Source organism: Lycorma delicatula, chromosome 11 (assembly GCF_047948215.1).
Source record: "Lycorma delicatula isolate Av1 chromosome 11, ASM4794821v1, whole genome shotgun sequence".
Taxonomy (NCBI): Eukaryota; Metazoa; Arthropoda; class Insecta; order Hemiptera; family Fulgoridae; genus Lycorma; species Lycorma delicatula.
This window is the reverse complement of record NC_134465.1, coordinates 47,233,227-47,249,419: the sequence shown is the minus strand read 5'-3', so window position 1 is coordinate 47,249,419 and position 16,193 is coordinate 47,233,227. Positions and strand designations below refer to the sequence as shown.

The following is a 16,193-nucleotide window of genomic DNA, read 5'->3' as shown; positions in this document are numbered from 1 at the left end:
AATACCCAACAAGCGACAGGTACAAGTTGAAAACTATTTTTTAAATAATAAATAAATATTTTATTCATATAGATACTAATAGTGCATTATGTACAGTACGTATATAATTTAAATTAGTCTTCTAGTTTAAGAGAATTAAGTGTGTATAAACAAAAATCTTAAGCTGTTTAATTTCAGATAAAATAATCTTAATATAAACAGGAAACGTTTAATTATTACAACATAACTAGAGAAAAATAATTCTTTAAAAAAATCTGGGCAGATAAATAATCAAAAAAACAACACGATTATGGAAGTAAATTAATAAGCACATAATGAGCATAATTTGTTGTCGCTGTATGTTACTGTATCGTTACCTTTTTGCAAAGATGTCGTTTTGTCATAAGCACAGTTTGCGCGTTTTGCAAAGAGAATGGGTTAATATTAATATAATTTTTAAGAAAAAATTAATGATTGTACGTCATATTAACATCTTTAGACCGTTAATTTAATTTAAGAAAACAGCTGATTTATTTCATTTTAAGAAAAAAGGAATTTTGAATTTGCAATTTTTACTATATAAAACGAAACGCGAAAGCGTAAAGTCGAAAGTAAATAAAGTGTATTTTATTTATATAAATAAATAACGTGTATAATAAGCAACTGAAAAATTTGAGTATTAAGCTTAATTTTTATATTACTGATATCTGATAACGTATCGAAAGCTGTATTTTCAAGTTATCAGTGATGTAATCCGTGGGTTAGAAGAGAAGAAGAAACGTCATTGTGTTCGTGTTAAAATATGGTAAGATTCCTAATTTGATGGCGTGTTATTTTATGTAAACTGTGTTAATTGAAGCACTTCAACTAATTTGAAAACGATTTTTTCAAAATGTTTTCTTCCTCAGTGGTTAACGGTAAAAACCATATTGTTTTCTTTAAACGTTTTAAATCGTTTAATTATTTAACTTTTAGTAATGCTAATAGTCAACGAATAATGGCCAAAAAGGCGGTTGATTTATCATTCAGTAATCCTGAAGAGGCATTTAAGAGTAAATATAATCATGAGTTGTTTAGAGGATACATCGTCTACATGTTGTGCTCCAGTAATTTCCTTGTTAAAAATAATAGTAAAATTATGAAAATTATGCAAAAAGTGTTAGGAAAGAAATTGTTTGAATTGATTCTTAAAATGACCGCGTATGGTCACTTTGTAGCAGGCGAAGACGAAAAAATAATTAAACCTGTATTGATGCGAATGAGTAAATTTGGTGTGTATCCGATTCTAGATTATTCCGTGGAAGAAGATTTGAGTGAAGAAGAAGCAGTTAAAAGAGATTATGAAGGAGCTACTTCAGAAACCGAGAGGAAGAAACCTAAGTCAGATGATCAGAAAAAAAGAGAGATTTCTAAAGCTTCTTCTACTGGTAGTATTAGTGAACGACCGGTGGCTCAATTCCAAGCTTTTCAAGAATTTGGTGATAGAAGAAAATCTGTTGCAAGTGCAAGAACATATTTTTACATAAATGAGGATGTTTGTGATCGTAATTTAGATATCTTTCGTAACTGTATTTCAGTTGTTGCTAGTGGAAATTTTGGGCCTGGAGTGGCAGCTATAAAACTTACAGCTCTTGGTCGACCGCAACTGCTATTACAAATTTCAGAAGTTATTATGAAAGCTAGAAAATTTGTAGCTGATGTTGTCGGTCAGTCAGATAAAAGTTCAAATATACTGCAGTTCCATTTAACAGAAGCAATGTTAGAAAAAAGATTGACAAAACATGGGATCAAAGATGTGAAGGCTTTCTTAAAAAATGTTGTAAAAGATAGAGAAGGTGTACTGCATTTATTTCCATGGAACGGTATAATTGATAAAAATTTTGACTTGAATGAAACATTTCGAATACCAAGTTTAGAAGATGGTCGTATGGTACGACTTATTACTCAATTAACTAAACAAGAAGAACAAATGTTTCGTAACATGATAAAACGGGTTAATGAAGTTTTCAATTATGCTAGAGAGTTTAATGTACCTGTAATGGTTGATGCAGAACAAACTTATTTCCAACCTGCTATATCGAGAATAACTATGGAAATGATGCATAAACATAACACAGATCGCTTAACTGTGATGAACACCTATCAGTGTTATCTGAAAGGCGCATTTAATGAAATTCATAATGATCTTGAACAGGCTCGAAGAGAAAACTTTTATTTTGGAGCTAAACTTGTACGGGGTGCATATTTAGAACAAGAAAGGTCAAGAGCGAAATCAATTGGTGAGTAATTGTAATTATTTATTTTTAATCATTTATAAAGTTAAGTATAATTAATATTTTTCTATGGAGTATAAACACTGTACTGCTTTGTTTCACAGCTGGAAGTTATACACAATTTGTTATTTCATGCTTTCAGTTGCAATCTTATGGTAATAGCCTAAATAAGAAAACTCCAAATTTTCTTTGTTTTAAATTAATATTTATTATAGCATAAATCCCTGTGACAGTGAGGGTTTCTATAATAGGGCTGAATATTAACTACATTTTGATATGCACATTGTATTTGATTAATTGAAGTAACCAGCTGTAAACCACAAACGTTAATGCCCCACTGAAATAGACAATAATTTAAATTAAATGATGTGTATGGTAAATCTTAAGATGCTATACTACTTTATTTATTTAGAGGCTATGTGGGTAGCTGCATTCTGTGTCTGTGTTAGAAGTGGAATCAACTACCAATCGACAAGTGGAAATTCAGAGGCAGAACAGTAGCATGTTATCATTAAAGTTAATTACAATAATAGTACAAACATTGTGATTTTAGTAAAAAAAAAAAAATAATAATTTCTTTTTAAACAAATTTAAAATGTCTCTCACTTTCTATTACTTTGTCAAACATTTCCTTACATTAATTCCAAAAACTGTATTGTCCAGTTGTTTTATTAGTTGTATGATTCTGCTATTGTTGATTGTAATAATCTCTGAGTGATCAGGAAACCTTTTCAGTATCTTATCTGTGCTATATCTATTGTTTAGTCTATTGTTTTTATCAAAGTTAGTGCATACTTTAAATTTGCCTTATTGTATAAGATTTTCTTAGTGTTTTAATTTTCTATTTTAAAAACAGATCTTATACAATTTTTGAAATTGAGAAATAGCTCTATTTAAAAAAACATTTTGTGGAAAATTTAGTTTAAAAATTAACAAAGTTTTTAATTAATTATACACTAAGAATACTACCTTAACTTGATTGCCTAATCATGTATGACATTCTCTTCAGATTTTTGACCAGACCAATGATATGAAAAGTTATAGAGTTTATAGTTTGTATGCTGTGAAGAAAAATAGTGTTATTACTAGGATAAATAATATGTAAAAAAACCATTTTAAAAACCATTATCTTAAATGCACTAAAAGCTAAAAAATAATTTTAGGACAGTATCTCGGAAATCTGTGAAATTCGTAGCATCAAATTAAAAATTTGATGTTTTTGCCAATTTTTTCATATGTGTGATGAATGGCTTAAAGAGTGGGGTGTTCATCTTTGCACGTTTTTTACATCCTTTTTTATTTTCTACTTTTTAGTTTTCATAAGTTTATTCTTTACAACTGCGCTAGCGCACAGTTTTGAGTGATTATATTAAACTTGAATTTTTTCCTCAGCCGTAGAAAAAATACTTTCATTCAATTCAATCAGTTGAAACATCACAAACATGGATAATTCTTTCTCTAAGAAAATATGTATGTAAACAAGGTTGCATAAGTTGAAGGGGCATTTTTTTCACTTAGCAACTTGGGGCACCTTAGTGACTTGAAAATGTTGCTAAAATGTGTTGTCATCAGGACCAAACCTGTATGCAAAATTTCAGAGCAAATAGATTAGCGGAAGTGCTTCAAAATTAGATTGAAAAGTTCCATACCATGAATCACACGCATAGTCCAAGAGCGAGTTAATATGTGTGATAAAAATAATATTCCATAGTTAAAATCTATTTGTAATAATTGATTTAATGATTTTAAATGTATTACAAGCACGTAATTAACTATATTTTTTAATTTTTACTAGTGCCATCTACTTATTTTCCTTGGTGGAAAGAAGAATAGGTAACAAAAAGGTGTACTTGCAGATATACTCGTACTTAGAGCAGAAGGTTTGTCAACAATTTCTTTTTGTATAATATCTTCAATAGCTGACTCCATTACTTGTGTTGTAGTATCAGTATCAGACAAAGAATATATTCTGTATTCTCTGTAATATAGATATTTTTTCCTTGCTGAGCTTAGTCCATTTGGTAAAATTTTCTCAGGGAAGCCTTGTTAAATGTTTTTTCATCTCTGCTGATACACTTAATTTATGATTTCTGATTCTGATGTTAGCCGGCAATCTATACACCTTTTTTTTCAGCAGAAAATTTAAAGCGGCTGTAACTGGAAATATTTGAAATACTTTTCTATTTGTTTTGAAAAGAATAGTTCTGCTAGTCGTAAATTTGTTCAGTTACTTTACCAGCCTTATCACTACACTACACTGGTACATTTAGTTTGGACTACGATGTTGAATCTTAAACAATTTTTTTTTTAGAAAACTTCCTAGTTGCTAGGTAAAGTTATAAATGTAGAATGGCTTGCAGGACAGTTTGCATAGATTTGTAACCAAATTTAAATGAAAGGCTAAAACTACATTCAGCACGCATTTTACACAGTCATTTTGATAATATACAGTGACCATTTATGAGTCCATTTTTGCATTTGTATTTATAAAATCATTGTCCTATCTCAATGAAGATTCCTTCAGTCTCTTCGTAGTCTTTAGTTCATTACAAAATCCCAGAGACTATTCAGGTCTTGTAAGATCTGCCATAAAAATACCTAATACCAAAATATCTTGTGATTTTATTACTCAAATCGTATCACTGTTCTGGGAATTATATGAATTTCAAACTTTGCCACTTTCAAACCATACCTCCTTGAAATCACTCGAAATATGACTTTAATGGTGTTTCTTTATGCAATTGCATTACTATAGTTTAATTTAATTATCTGTATCTATATATATATATATATATATATATATATATATGTGTGTGGATTGTAACTAGCTCTCTCTTCTATTCATTAATTTTGTGTTTTATAAAATTTTGATTGAGGTTTTTTAATTGGTTTGCTTGTTCCAGTTTTTCAGAAGAGAAAAATCCAGGAGCAGTTATTTTTTTATCAACCTGTAGTATATCACTTATATACTTATATCACTTAATATGAAATCAAATATTTTTTTTTTATATCAACAAAGCTTTTTTGATTATAGAATTGTGAATAATTTGTAAAAGAGACTTCGATTGATCACATAGCTATTAATTTCATCACTTCTAATAAAATAGCTGAAAATAAAAATAAAATAAATGCAGATGAGAGATTATAATTGTGATAGTTTTTTCTAAATTTTATAAAATTGTCAATTTTTCAGGTTATGCGGATCCAACGAATCCATCATTTGAGGCAACAACAGCAATGTATCAAAAGGTATTCGATGAAGTTTTGCGACATATAAAAATTAGTGCTGATAATAATGAACCTAAGAACAAAATACGTGTTATGTGTGCTACACACAATGAAGGTACTGTGAGGTATGCGATTGAAAGGATGAAATTAGCTGCCATCAATCCAGAGGATGGGACTGTTTTCTTCGGACAACTTTTGGGCATGTGTGATTATATAACATTTCCTCTGGGACAGGCCGGTTACAGAGCTTATAAGTATGTGCCTTATGGACCGGTTTCTGATGTGATGCCTTATTTATCACGGCGTGTTGAAGAAAATACAGGTATATTAAAAAAAGTTAAGAAAGAGAAATCCCTTCTAATTAAAGAATTAATGAGGCGCATTAAAAGTGGACAACTGCGTTATAATCCTGTCTTGTAAATTTTTAAAATTTATTACATGGTATAGCCTGTAATGTTGCAGTATTGTAATTTTTTGTTACTTTTCAAATTATATTGTTACAACAGTTCTGTTTTATTTATTTTAACTTTTATTAATGAATAATATATAGAAATTTTTTTAGTAATTACTGTTCTTATTGATTACCCAAACTATTTACTGCATGGATACAGCTGCCTCTTAGTATACTCATCCACATCTGAGATGCTTTCTCATTTTCCTTTAAATAGCTTTTAAATGTGATCTTTTTGGTTGATATGCTTTACAATATTTAAAGTATTCATTTCATTTATCGGTATGCTAAGTTTTATTTTATAAATCATTTAAATAGTGTATTTTTTTCTTTTTAAATGCTTTTTAAGGGGATTAATACATTTTATTATCATGAAATTTTGTTTACCAACAGACCTTATTAAAAAATGCAATTTTAAATTCCTTGGTATTAATCAACAGTTACTAATGGATGTTATTTATTAACAGATGGTAAGAAAGTGCCAAACAGTTTAATTTATAAAAAAGTATTAATAAAAAAGTATTAAAACAAAATGTAACTATATACTTTGCAATATTTCAAAGAAATAGTGAAAATTAATTTACAGTATTATTTTTATTTAAAAATATTTTATTTTAATAGTATAATCTTGTTATTTAAAAAACAAATAAACATAAAAATTATTAAAAATATTGTGTTGTATAGTAACTTAATATAGAAAAAACTGTCCAACCACATATTAGGAGGAATCTTAAACTTCCAGAAGGTCACCATCATATCAGGTCACCTTCCAGTTGACATGGTATGCAAATTATTCTCAAAACAGGTTTTTCTAGAGTATATCCTAGGCTTACTAAGGAAAGTGAAGTGCAAATTGGTTTCTGAGTATATTCTTCACAAAGCCAAACATGCATAATGTTACACATCAACAGTTCATTCAACTGAATTGCATGATATATTTAGCTTTAAATAAAACAACCTTCATTTGGTTCACAGAGGGATTAAGTTGTATAATTAACTCTCAAAGAAAGAAATGCTTCTCTTGTTCATCTACATATTTCATAGTCACAAGTATTCCACTTTTGTTAATTTTAAACAAATTAATGATCTTATTCTCATTGAAAAACAAAATATTTACTGTTGGGGAAAGTTACAAAAATAAAATTACACTAGCTCGTATTTGCCAAAAGAATATTGGACTTTATTTTTGACAGAATGAAATCAGAATTATATAAACCATATTCATAAAAACAAAAAAAAATGCATAAATATATCATTATATAATTGTTTTGCACAAAATTTCCTTATGCGATATTTATATACAACATTCGTTAAGTAAAGTATAGGTAAACTTTTGTTACCTTAAATATTTCTTTTACTTACAGAATATAATAACAATACAGAGTATAATAATAATATCTTAATATATTAAGATATATAAACAATATATATACATATATATATAAACAATATCTTTATACTCGCTGGCACAGAATGTAAACTGGACTATCATAATAGAAAGTTTAACAGACGATTCCTTTAAGTTTAATATTTTATCATACAATTATAGAGAAGAAGAATCACAAACATAATGTTTAAAGGATTTTTGACATACAACTTAGATTCATAAGTATTAAACATAAAGAATGTTCGCAAAGTTCACACAACAAAGATTCATAGGTATTATAACATAACAAAAGATACTTTAAGAGTTAATTGAAACATACACTTTAACAAGAAAACTTATAAAATCTTTAAACGTACGAAACAAAAAATGAAATGTACCTTACAAACGAAATGTTCACAAAGACAGCTTAACAAATTGTTGAAAAATATATATAATTTAATGTATGTACTTGTATACTGTATGATGCGTAAATCTTGACTGTACAATATAAGTCTTCAAATGATAGATTGAGAATAGACTAGAAGAGACGAGAGTGACTGTGATCAGAGAGAGACTGATGGTCAGAGACAGACTGAGAGAGAGACGATGTTCAGAGACAGACTGACAGAATCTAGTGGGGAGTCGGCTTATATAGTGTAGATGGAGCCGATTTCACACAAAATGTTTATGTATTTTTATTTATTTTTTTAAACATTATAAACATGAAATAATACAGAGTTAAATCTTAATAAATAATCAATACAAAAGGCATAAATAAAAATCAGCTGAGAATATATATTTATATGTATGTTGAATGGAACGCATAAATTTCAGTGTATGAAAAATTTCTTATTTATAATTGAAATATTAATTATATCAAAATACTGTTAAATTTTAGATGAAAATAAGTCAAATACCAAACAAGTTGAATTAACACTGCTTTACGCATTGGCGTAAACATTTACTAAATTTTGCTATTCTCTAATTTTATTTTCATGACATTTCTTCATGATTCTTCTATTTGTACCTTATCGAGATAAATCTGTTGTAATCTTTACTACACAGCTTAGTTACTGTAACAAAAAGTGGAAATTTTATGGTTTCTTTATTTAAAAATTCATCAGCTAAAATGCTTAATTATTTTAAAGTAATATTTTAAATAGACAGAGTAATATCATTTAAGCATTAAAGAAAATTTCAAACTAGGTGATATTTTAATTGAAATTATAAAAACAAATCAATTTTGGTTCAGATTGTTTATCTTTTAGAAGATATAATTTAAGAATCACTGCATTTTTTAAAAACATCAAATATTTACTTATTTTGATGTATTTTACTTTGTCCTAAACTTCTCTTTTAATTATTTATTAAACTGTTTAAAACAATATAATATTTCATGAAGCGGGCCAAAGAAATGGTAAATTTTCTTTTCAGTGCTGCCAAAACTATGGTTAATGTAAGCTTGTCTGTAAATGTACCGCTTCACAGCTATGTCGTTGCCAATAGTTGACACGAGTGGTGATGTGATGCGTATATTTTTTCTTATTATAGAAATGATGTCCCTTGCTCAAGCTATTTGTATTGAGTTTCATCAATACTTTAATCTTTATTGTCACGATTCTGCTCCTCATGCGATAAATACTTGTTTTGGAGATTTTAAAGAAACATCTTCAACCGTACAGGAAAAAACCTGTTGGATGAAAAGAACTGTTTTGTGAATCAATTGTAAGTTGATGTTTGCAGTGTCCCAACACAATTAGCTGAAATCATTTAAGATCACTTTAACACTTTGCATATAATTTTACTAAGAATGAGAACAAAATATTTAAATTTTTACCTATATAAATAACAATTAGTTCAAGAATAAAGCCTAAACACCTGAGAAATCATGAAATTTTTTTTAATTATAAATGAGATTGAAAATTATGAAAATATTTTCCACCAATTTATGAATGTGTTCAGCTTACATTATGATGTGTCTTCAGTACAATTCTTACTAAAAAATTGTTTTTTAAATTACAAATTTCTGATATTGTGCGTTAAGAAATGCAAAACAGTTTCATGAGCAATCCTTTCACACAGAAAAGAGAATAGTTTGGTGTACTGTCTCATCCCAGTGAATTATTGGACCATATTTTATTAAATATGAGAACAATAAAAAAAAAAAACTGTCATTACAACTCAATGTATCAATTAAAAAATTTGGTGGGTCACCTTCGTTTTAACAAGATGGTGGAACAGCACACTCTATTACTGCAGAGCAATAGTTTGTGAAACGTGTCATCTTGAGAAATTGAGACATTACATAGCCAGCTTGATCTCTAGGTTTAATTGCATGTGACTTTTTGAAAAGAAGAATCAACAATATTAAATGAAAAAAAGTATTGAACTTAAAAGGAATATTGGCAAACAACAGAATTGAAAAATTGCAGAAAGCTTCAAGAATGAATATTCTCATACACTCAAGAGATGAATATTTTAAGAATATACATTTTTAAAATTATTTTCAAAAACAATATTCGTAATCTAGTATTCATATATAATTGATTTCATTAAGTAATAATTTTTATAATTATGGAATTTAAAAAAGAAAAGTTTTTTCAGTGTGTTCAGTATAAAAAAAAAAACAATATGCTAAGCTGCATGAGTAAGTATTAAAAAAAAAAATGATTTCATAGCAGTAAACAGCTGAATGCTAGGTACTAACTCCATAATTCAACAGCCTTTTATTAAATTATAAAAATATTGGGAGATACAAGATGAGTCATCTTTTTAGAAGTAAATCGAAATTATCTACTTCGATATGTTTCAATAATACTTTGAAGTAATTGTTATTGATAAACTTAACTTTTTTCCACACTAACTAAAAGTAAAGATTAATTTTATTAATTGTAATCATTTATAACTTTTTATCCGTAAAATCTTTTTAATAATTAGTGGATCTGAGATATTCTATACCAATACTTCTCTAGCTAGAAGGGTTTCATTAAGCCATTCTTTACTTCGTTTTTTTTATCTGTAATCAGTAAGATAAGAAATATATTTTTGAATAAACCATACATGAATCAAGAATGAATGATCTGCACTCAAACGATAGAAAAATACAAGCTTTCCTTTCAGATCTACCCGAGCCAAATAACAAATTGTCACTAAAGCTCTTTCTGGAATTATATTTTTGAGTATTAAAAAAATGATTTTATCAATTTAATACATTTTTTTTTTCTTTTAATAGGAGACCTCAGGAACATTTTTAGGCAGTTGAAATGGGTGTATAAATATTTTATCAAGATTTTTATTTTTAAACATGTATCACTTCAGCAAATTTTAGGACATTCAGAAAATCTCCAGCTTGGATAAATAGTATCATTTGGATTTAGTCCTTTTTGTACAGAGTATATCAAATGCAACTCAAAAAGACAGGCACATTCTTCCCAACAAGGAGTCTTACTTTTTAAGGTTTTGGGGGTTGGTGACCCCATGGTCCTAGCCTCTGCAGCTTTTTTCCTACTATACTCAGAGCTGCAGAACATGTTACAATATACACATACTCTATACCAAGAACACTACACATATTACAACATACTACACCGTTTCTTCTTACATTTACACCCTGTGGTGTTGTTGCATCATCTTAACGCACCTGTAACCCAAGGTGGAAACTATCGTGCCAATGGGTGAATAACTCTACATAGTGAGTCTTGAACGATGGCACGTGGCCAACCCAATTATGTTTAGCCCTAGCTCCAGTACACATGTGGTCCGTTATATTGCCAGTACTCATGGAACCAAAATTTAGCTCTAGTGAAAAGGCCTTGTTCAGCTTTGTCTGACGATGGCACGTGGCCAACCCAATTATGTTTAGCCCTAGCTCCAGTACACATGTGGTCCGTTATATTGCCAGTACTCATGGAACCAAAATTTAGCTCTAGTGAAAAGGCCTTGTTCAGCTTTGTCTGACGAAAAAAGTATTGTAGAAGATGATACCTTGAATTGTGACGCATCTCGTCTATAATACAAAAATATCAGGTTTATAGTTCTGAGAAATAATCAGGAAGATGGCTCGCTCCATAAGGTTTCATCTTACCTGATTAACAAACTTAATAGATTCAAGTGGTTTCCCGAAGAACGTCAGAAAATTACGAGACGAATCAATTCTGATTGAAGCATTTAATGATGAGCAGTTAAGCTCTCTTATGTCTCATTAATATGGGTGTATAAATATAAGTGCGGTATGCACAAAATACTAAATACCAGCCAGGGAGTATTTTGTCAAGACTTTTTGGATATGGATGTTACTGAAATAGCTGATGAGCTTCATCCCCAAGAAGTTGTAAAAGTGAAGCAGCAGAGCGGAATGGAAGAACCTACACTTATATTAACATTCAACCTTACAGGACCACCAGAAAAAATAAACGTTGTTACCTGTCAGTTCAAGTATGAACTTTCATCCCCAACCCATAGCGATGTTTCTAATTTCAGTCATATGGCCACACTACAGCCTGCTGAAAAACAGTTGTGTGCTAAAGGTCACAATGACACTGACTGCCAAGAAGATTAAAAATATGTGAACTGCAGTGGATCACATGCAACTCTGTTCCGAGATTGTCCAACCTTTACAGAAGAGAAGGCAAATCTTAAAATCTGTACCAAGCAAAGGCTATCTTTTCCAGCTACATAAAAAGACGCTTAACTCACGGAACCTGGTTAAACCAGACGTATCTTTTGTCACTGCAACATTAAAGAAGTCCCTGTAAATGCAGGTAATCAATATTGCGAATCCTGTAATGAGATTAAAAAGTTGTTCAGATCTTATCTGATGTAGTTGCTTCTCTTACAGCCACTATTTCAGAGCTGACTAGATGAATAAAAAGTCGATAGTTGTAGCTAGTGAAATTAACAGTGAGATCCCCCTAAAAGTTCCTGTCCCTAAAGTTTTGCCTTTCTAGGTAATAGTAAATACAGCTGGTGGTACACCATATAATAAGCTCCCTGCTAAGGAAGCCCACACACTCACCCCCTCTGGACTGTCATCTGCAACTTCCTGTTTTTCAAAATCCCCCCTATATCAACTTGTATACTGGACTGGAGGGTATGGATGAGAAACCGCCCAACCCCAGGGCATTGGAGTTTTTTAAAATTAAAAATTCTGAAAAGAAAAACTGGATCACCTACAATTAATTTTTTTATGTACTTCTAATTCTGTAACTGTAGTTACCTTTTTTTGAGCATTATTCAGTAGAACATTTAGAGGTCTTCTGTCCTGCATTGTATATATAAAACAGTATTGACACATGCACACATTAATAATAATTTGTTTCCAAGAAACACACCTTCTACAACAAGATACAGTATTACTCGGAGGCTATTTCTGTGAAATACAACTCCTCATAAACAGTAGAGAGAATGGGGTGGAGTTGCTATTTTCATGCGGAATGAGGTCTCTGCTACAAGGATACCACTGTTGCTATAAAAATCTCTATTCCCTTCAAATTGCATACCTGCAATTAAGGGAAGGTCCCTGTATAAATTTATACAAGACTTGTGGGGATGGTACACCTCTAGTTCATTTGTAAGGGCAACAGAAGCCCAGGTGCTCATCAACCATGTGAATTTAAAGCAACTAATGAGCTGCGGGGACCAAATCAAATGAACATACAGTGTTCGACTGCCCTGCTCTTGGGAGGGCCAGAATTCAGACCAACCTGTAGCTTAGAGGTCAAGGGGAAAATTGCCCTCTACAAGCGGCAAGTCAGTGTGGTGTGAGCTGCATTGTTGGACCGTGTGGGAGTTCCTTGATGCAGTTGCATTATTCAACCGACATCAGTAGTTTCTTAAGGGAAAAGACTTATCACAGTGCTGTACGAGGGTACCTTCGAGATATGGCTGGCTATCAGTCAATAGTTCCAAGCACTGTAAATGGTGAACAGGTACTTGCTGGCATTCAGTGACCTAGGCGTGGCAGTGAATTACTGTCTTTGATGATGTAAATTTATATTTATGAGTGTCATACATTTTAGTATAGGTGGAGTGGGCCTACCCAATTTTAGTTAATATATGAAAAGTGAATGGCTGGACGCAAAAGCTAGTGGTGTATGGCATCACACTGTTAGTAACCTAATAAATAGGAGACTGGTTGCTTAACCGAATGGGATAGTGGCGGGAGTAATGTCAGTAAACCAATATCTGCAATTATTAACGCTTTTCGGCCTGTAGCCCCGTACTGTAAATCTTGTATTTGCACTACCGGTGGTGATTTTCTGGCAAGAGCAGTGTTCTACATTCCCGTCGTCGGGGCTGATAACGATCGGTAGCAGTGTTAGTCAATCTGCACAGTTGTAGAGTCTTGGCTAGCCATCTGCGAAGTGTGTTGCAAGAGGTCCAAATTTCATAGTTCGTGGGGCCAAATTTATTTTTGCGAAACTCTGGCAGATTCGGGAAGCGATTTGTTCCAGTCGTGCTCTAGGAGCTTTTAGCTTTTGACATTCGAGCAGGGCTGTCTAAGAAGAAGCAGCCTTGCTCAGATAAAATAGCTGATGCTCATTTGCCTCGTGGTAGGTGATAGGTTCTTTCAGGCTGTAAACATAGTGCCTGGCATTACAGCTGGTGTAAATTTCTGTAGACGCTATGGAGCACTAATCTGGAAAAGACTGCCTGGATGATTTGGTTGACTTAACCAAGAATTTGGTTGCCGGTGTCCCCTTTACATCGAGAAGGTCGATAGATAGGTGACTGCAAAGACCGCTTATATTTTGGTATAATATTTAAGTAACCTACTCAGTGTGTGTATATTATTAAAATAATGTTAATAGTATATACTTATGTAATTTGTATTTATTATGTATTTATTACACTCTTTTTATGCTATTAATTATTAACAGCTAATTTAAATCTATTTGCAGTTCATTCTGTTAGTAATTGAAGTTGTTCACAAGCTTTTTCTTATTTTACCTTTATGGGTAAATTCTTTTTAATTTTGTTTTTTTCTAATAATAAACATGTAAAAACAAAATTCATAAAAATAAGCTAGTTCTTTGTCAGAGAATAACAAGTAGGTTTTTTCATCTATGGCCTAATAGCTTTACTACTAGTGCTTTTTGGTATTAATGTATATAAATAATTTATGTTTTATTTACCATGTTTCATCTGGATTAACATTAATTCTTTAAAAAGGATCAAAAATTTCTATATACAAGACAATGGGACTACTGATTTTTGGGAGAAATCATTTTTGTTTTTTTTTAATTTTTCACTTATTGTGTGGTTGTATAAAATTGAATTTTATTAAGATAAAAGTACTTTTTATGTTATTTAAAATTCCGAAGTTTTTAGTCGATTGAATTTAGTGATGGAGGGGATATTTACATTATTTCTAAACAGCTTTTGCCTCCTAACTATAAAATAGTTGACTAAGAATGTTGAAATTTGGTGCAAATATTTGAATACATATAACCCAGCTATGACCTAATTTTTGAACTCATTGGATAAGGGGTCATCATGGTAAACTATAATTTTTAGTATGTGATATTCTTTTTTGCTATTTTGAATAAAATTTTGCTGAATTTAACCAACTTATTGATATTCAGAATTATGGTTGATTTTCAAACCCATCGAAGAAAACAGCTTCACAGTAACCATATTACTTATGGTGCTATTTCCTGGCAACATGTCACATTAGTTAGACCACAAAGACATGAGAGTATAATAATTTAATTGTTTTACAATATTATCACATTCATTAGATAAAAAAAAAGAATGAGGAAATTGTAAAATTTATTTGTAAGAGTAAAAAATAATTTTAAAAACAAAACATGGCAATAAAATAGTTGAATTTGTTCTTTTGATAGATTTAAAATGTAAATTTTCTACACATAGGAAATTCTAGAATTACTTGTCATTAAAATGTAAAAAAAATTGATTATTTATTAAAAAAATAAATATTCTATTTTTATTAAAAAACTAAGGTGTTACATCAAAGCTAAGTAAAAAACTGTTACAAATTAAAATCTAAGGCTCATTTTTTTGATGCTCCATTAACGTCTTAACAAAATTATTAATTTTAGATTATTTGAAAAGATTACTACAACGATAAATAATGAAAAGTACATCATGCAATAGCCTCATATTGAAGTAAGATCATTAAATTAAGTTTTCAATCGATATGTTTAAAATTTGAGAACCACTGAATTAATGACATAAAATCCCTTCACCATTCTTTACAGGGAAAGGTGATAGGTAGTATATGTGCAGAGAAATTTTATTACAGTAAGACCTGTTTTGTTTCAGATAAGCACAGGCATAATATGAGCCATTAAATAAACGTGAAATTATTCTTGAACTAATCTTTGAAGGCAGCCTTTAAAACAATTAAACCACCTAAAGGAATTCAGCAGTCATGGAGAAGAAACTTTATAATTAAATTTTGTAATTTTCTTCAGTAGCTTTTATTGAAATCAAAAAAGAAATTTGGGATTAAATGCAGTAATTATACTAACAGTAGGTAGCGCTGTCAAAATTTTCACATCAAACAGCACTAGTTGAACAAATCTTTGAATTTTCCAAATAGTAAAATTTTACATTGAGAAAAAACATACACTACATTTCAATGGACTGCATAATAATACACGGTACAAAGTATAATCAATTACATATTACTACAGTTTAAAAATTCTCCAGACAAATCTGTATCTAATATTTAATAATATTTGCTTTAATTCTTACACGTTAAATACTTATGCAATTATTTGAATAACTTTATCAACACGTTAAATGTGCAATGGTTAAAACTAGATAAAAAATGTTACACTAGAACGAATCAGATCTTAGATCATAGAGCCCATTAGGATTACAGACCATAGTACCTGTGTGAAAAGAAAATTATCACTCTACTGTTATGAAT

General features: G+C 30.2%; 1 protein-coding gene across 1 annotated transcript; it reads left to right on the top strand.

Moving 5' to 3' along the window:
* The first annotated feature begins 746 nt into the window (after positions 1–746).
* LOC142332340 (proline dehydrogenase 1, mitochondrial-like) lies at positions 747–6,338 on the top strand. The gene is made up of 2 exons (XM_075378733.1): positions 747–2,258; positions 5,446–6,338. The coding sequence occupies exons 1-2, from the start codon at positions 872–874 to the stop codon at positions 5,898–5,900; spliced, it is 1,842 nt and encodes a 613-aa protein (XP_075234848.1). The 5' UTR covers positions 747–871; the 3' UTR covers positions 5,901–6,338.
* The last annotated feature ends 9,855 nt before the right edge of the window (positions 6,339–16,193 follow it).

Coding starts and splice junctions, on each gene's coding strand:
- LOC142332340 (XM_075378733.1), top strand. CDS start 872: ATGTTTTCTTCCTCAGTGGTTAACGGTAAAAACCATATTGTTTTCTTT. Junction 2,259..5,445: donor GTCAAGAGCGAAATCAATTG/GTGAGTAATTGT, acceptor TCAATTTTTCAG/GTTATGCGGATCCAACGAAT.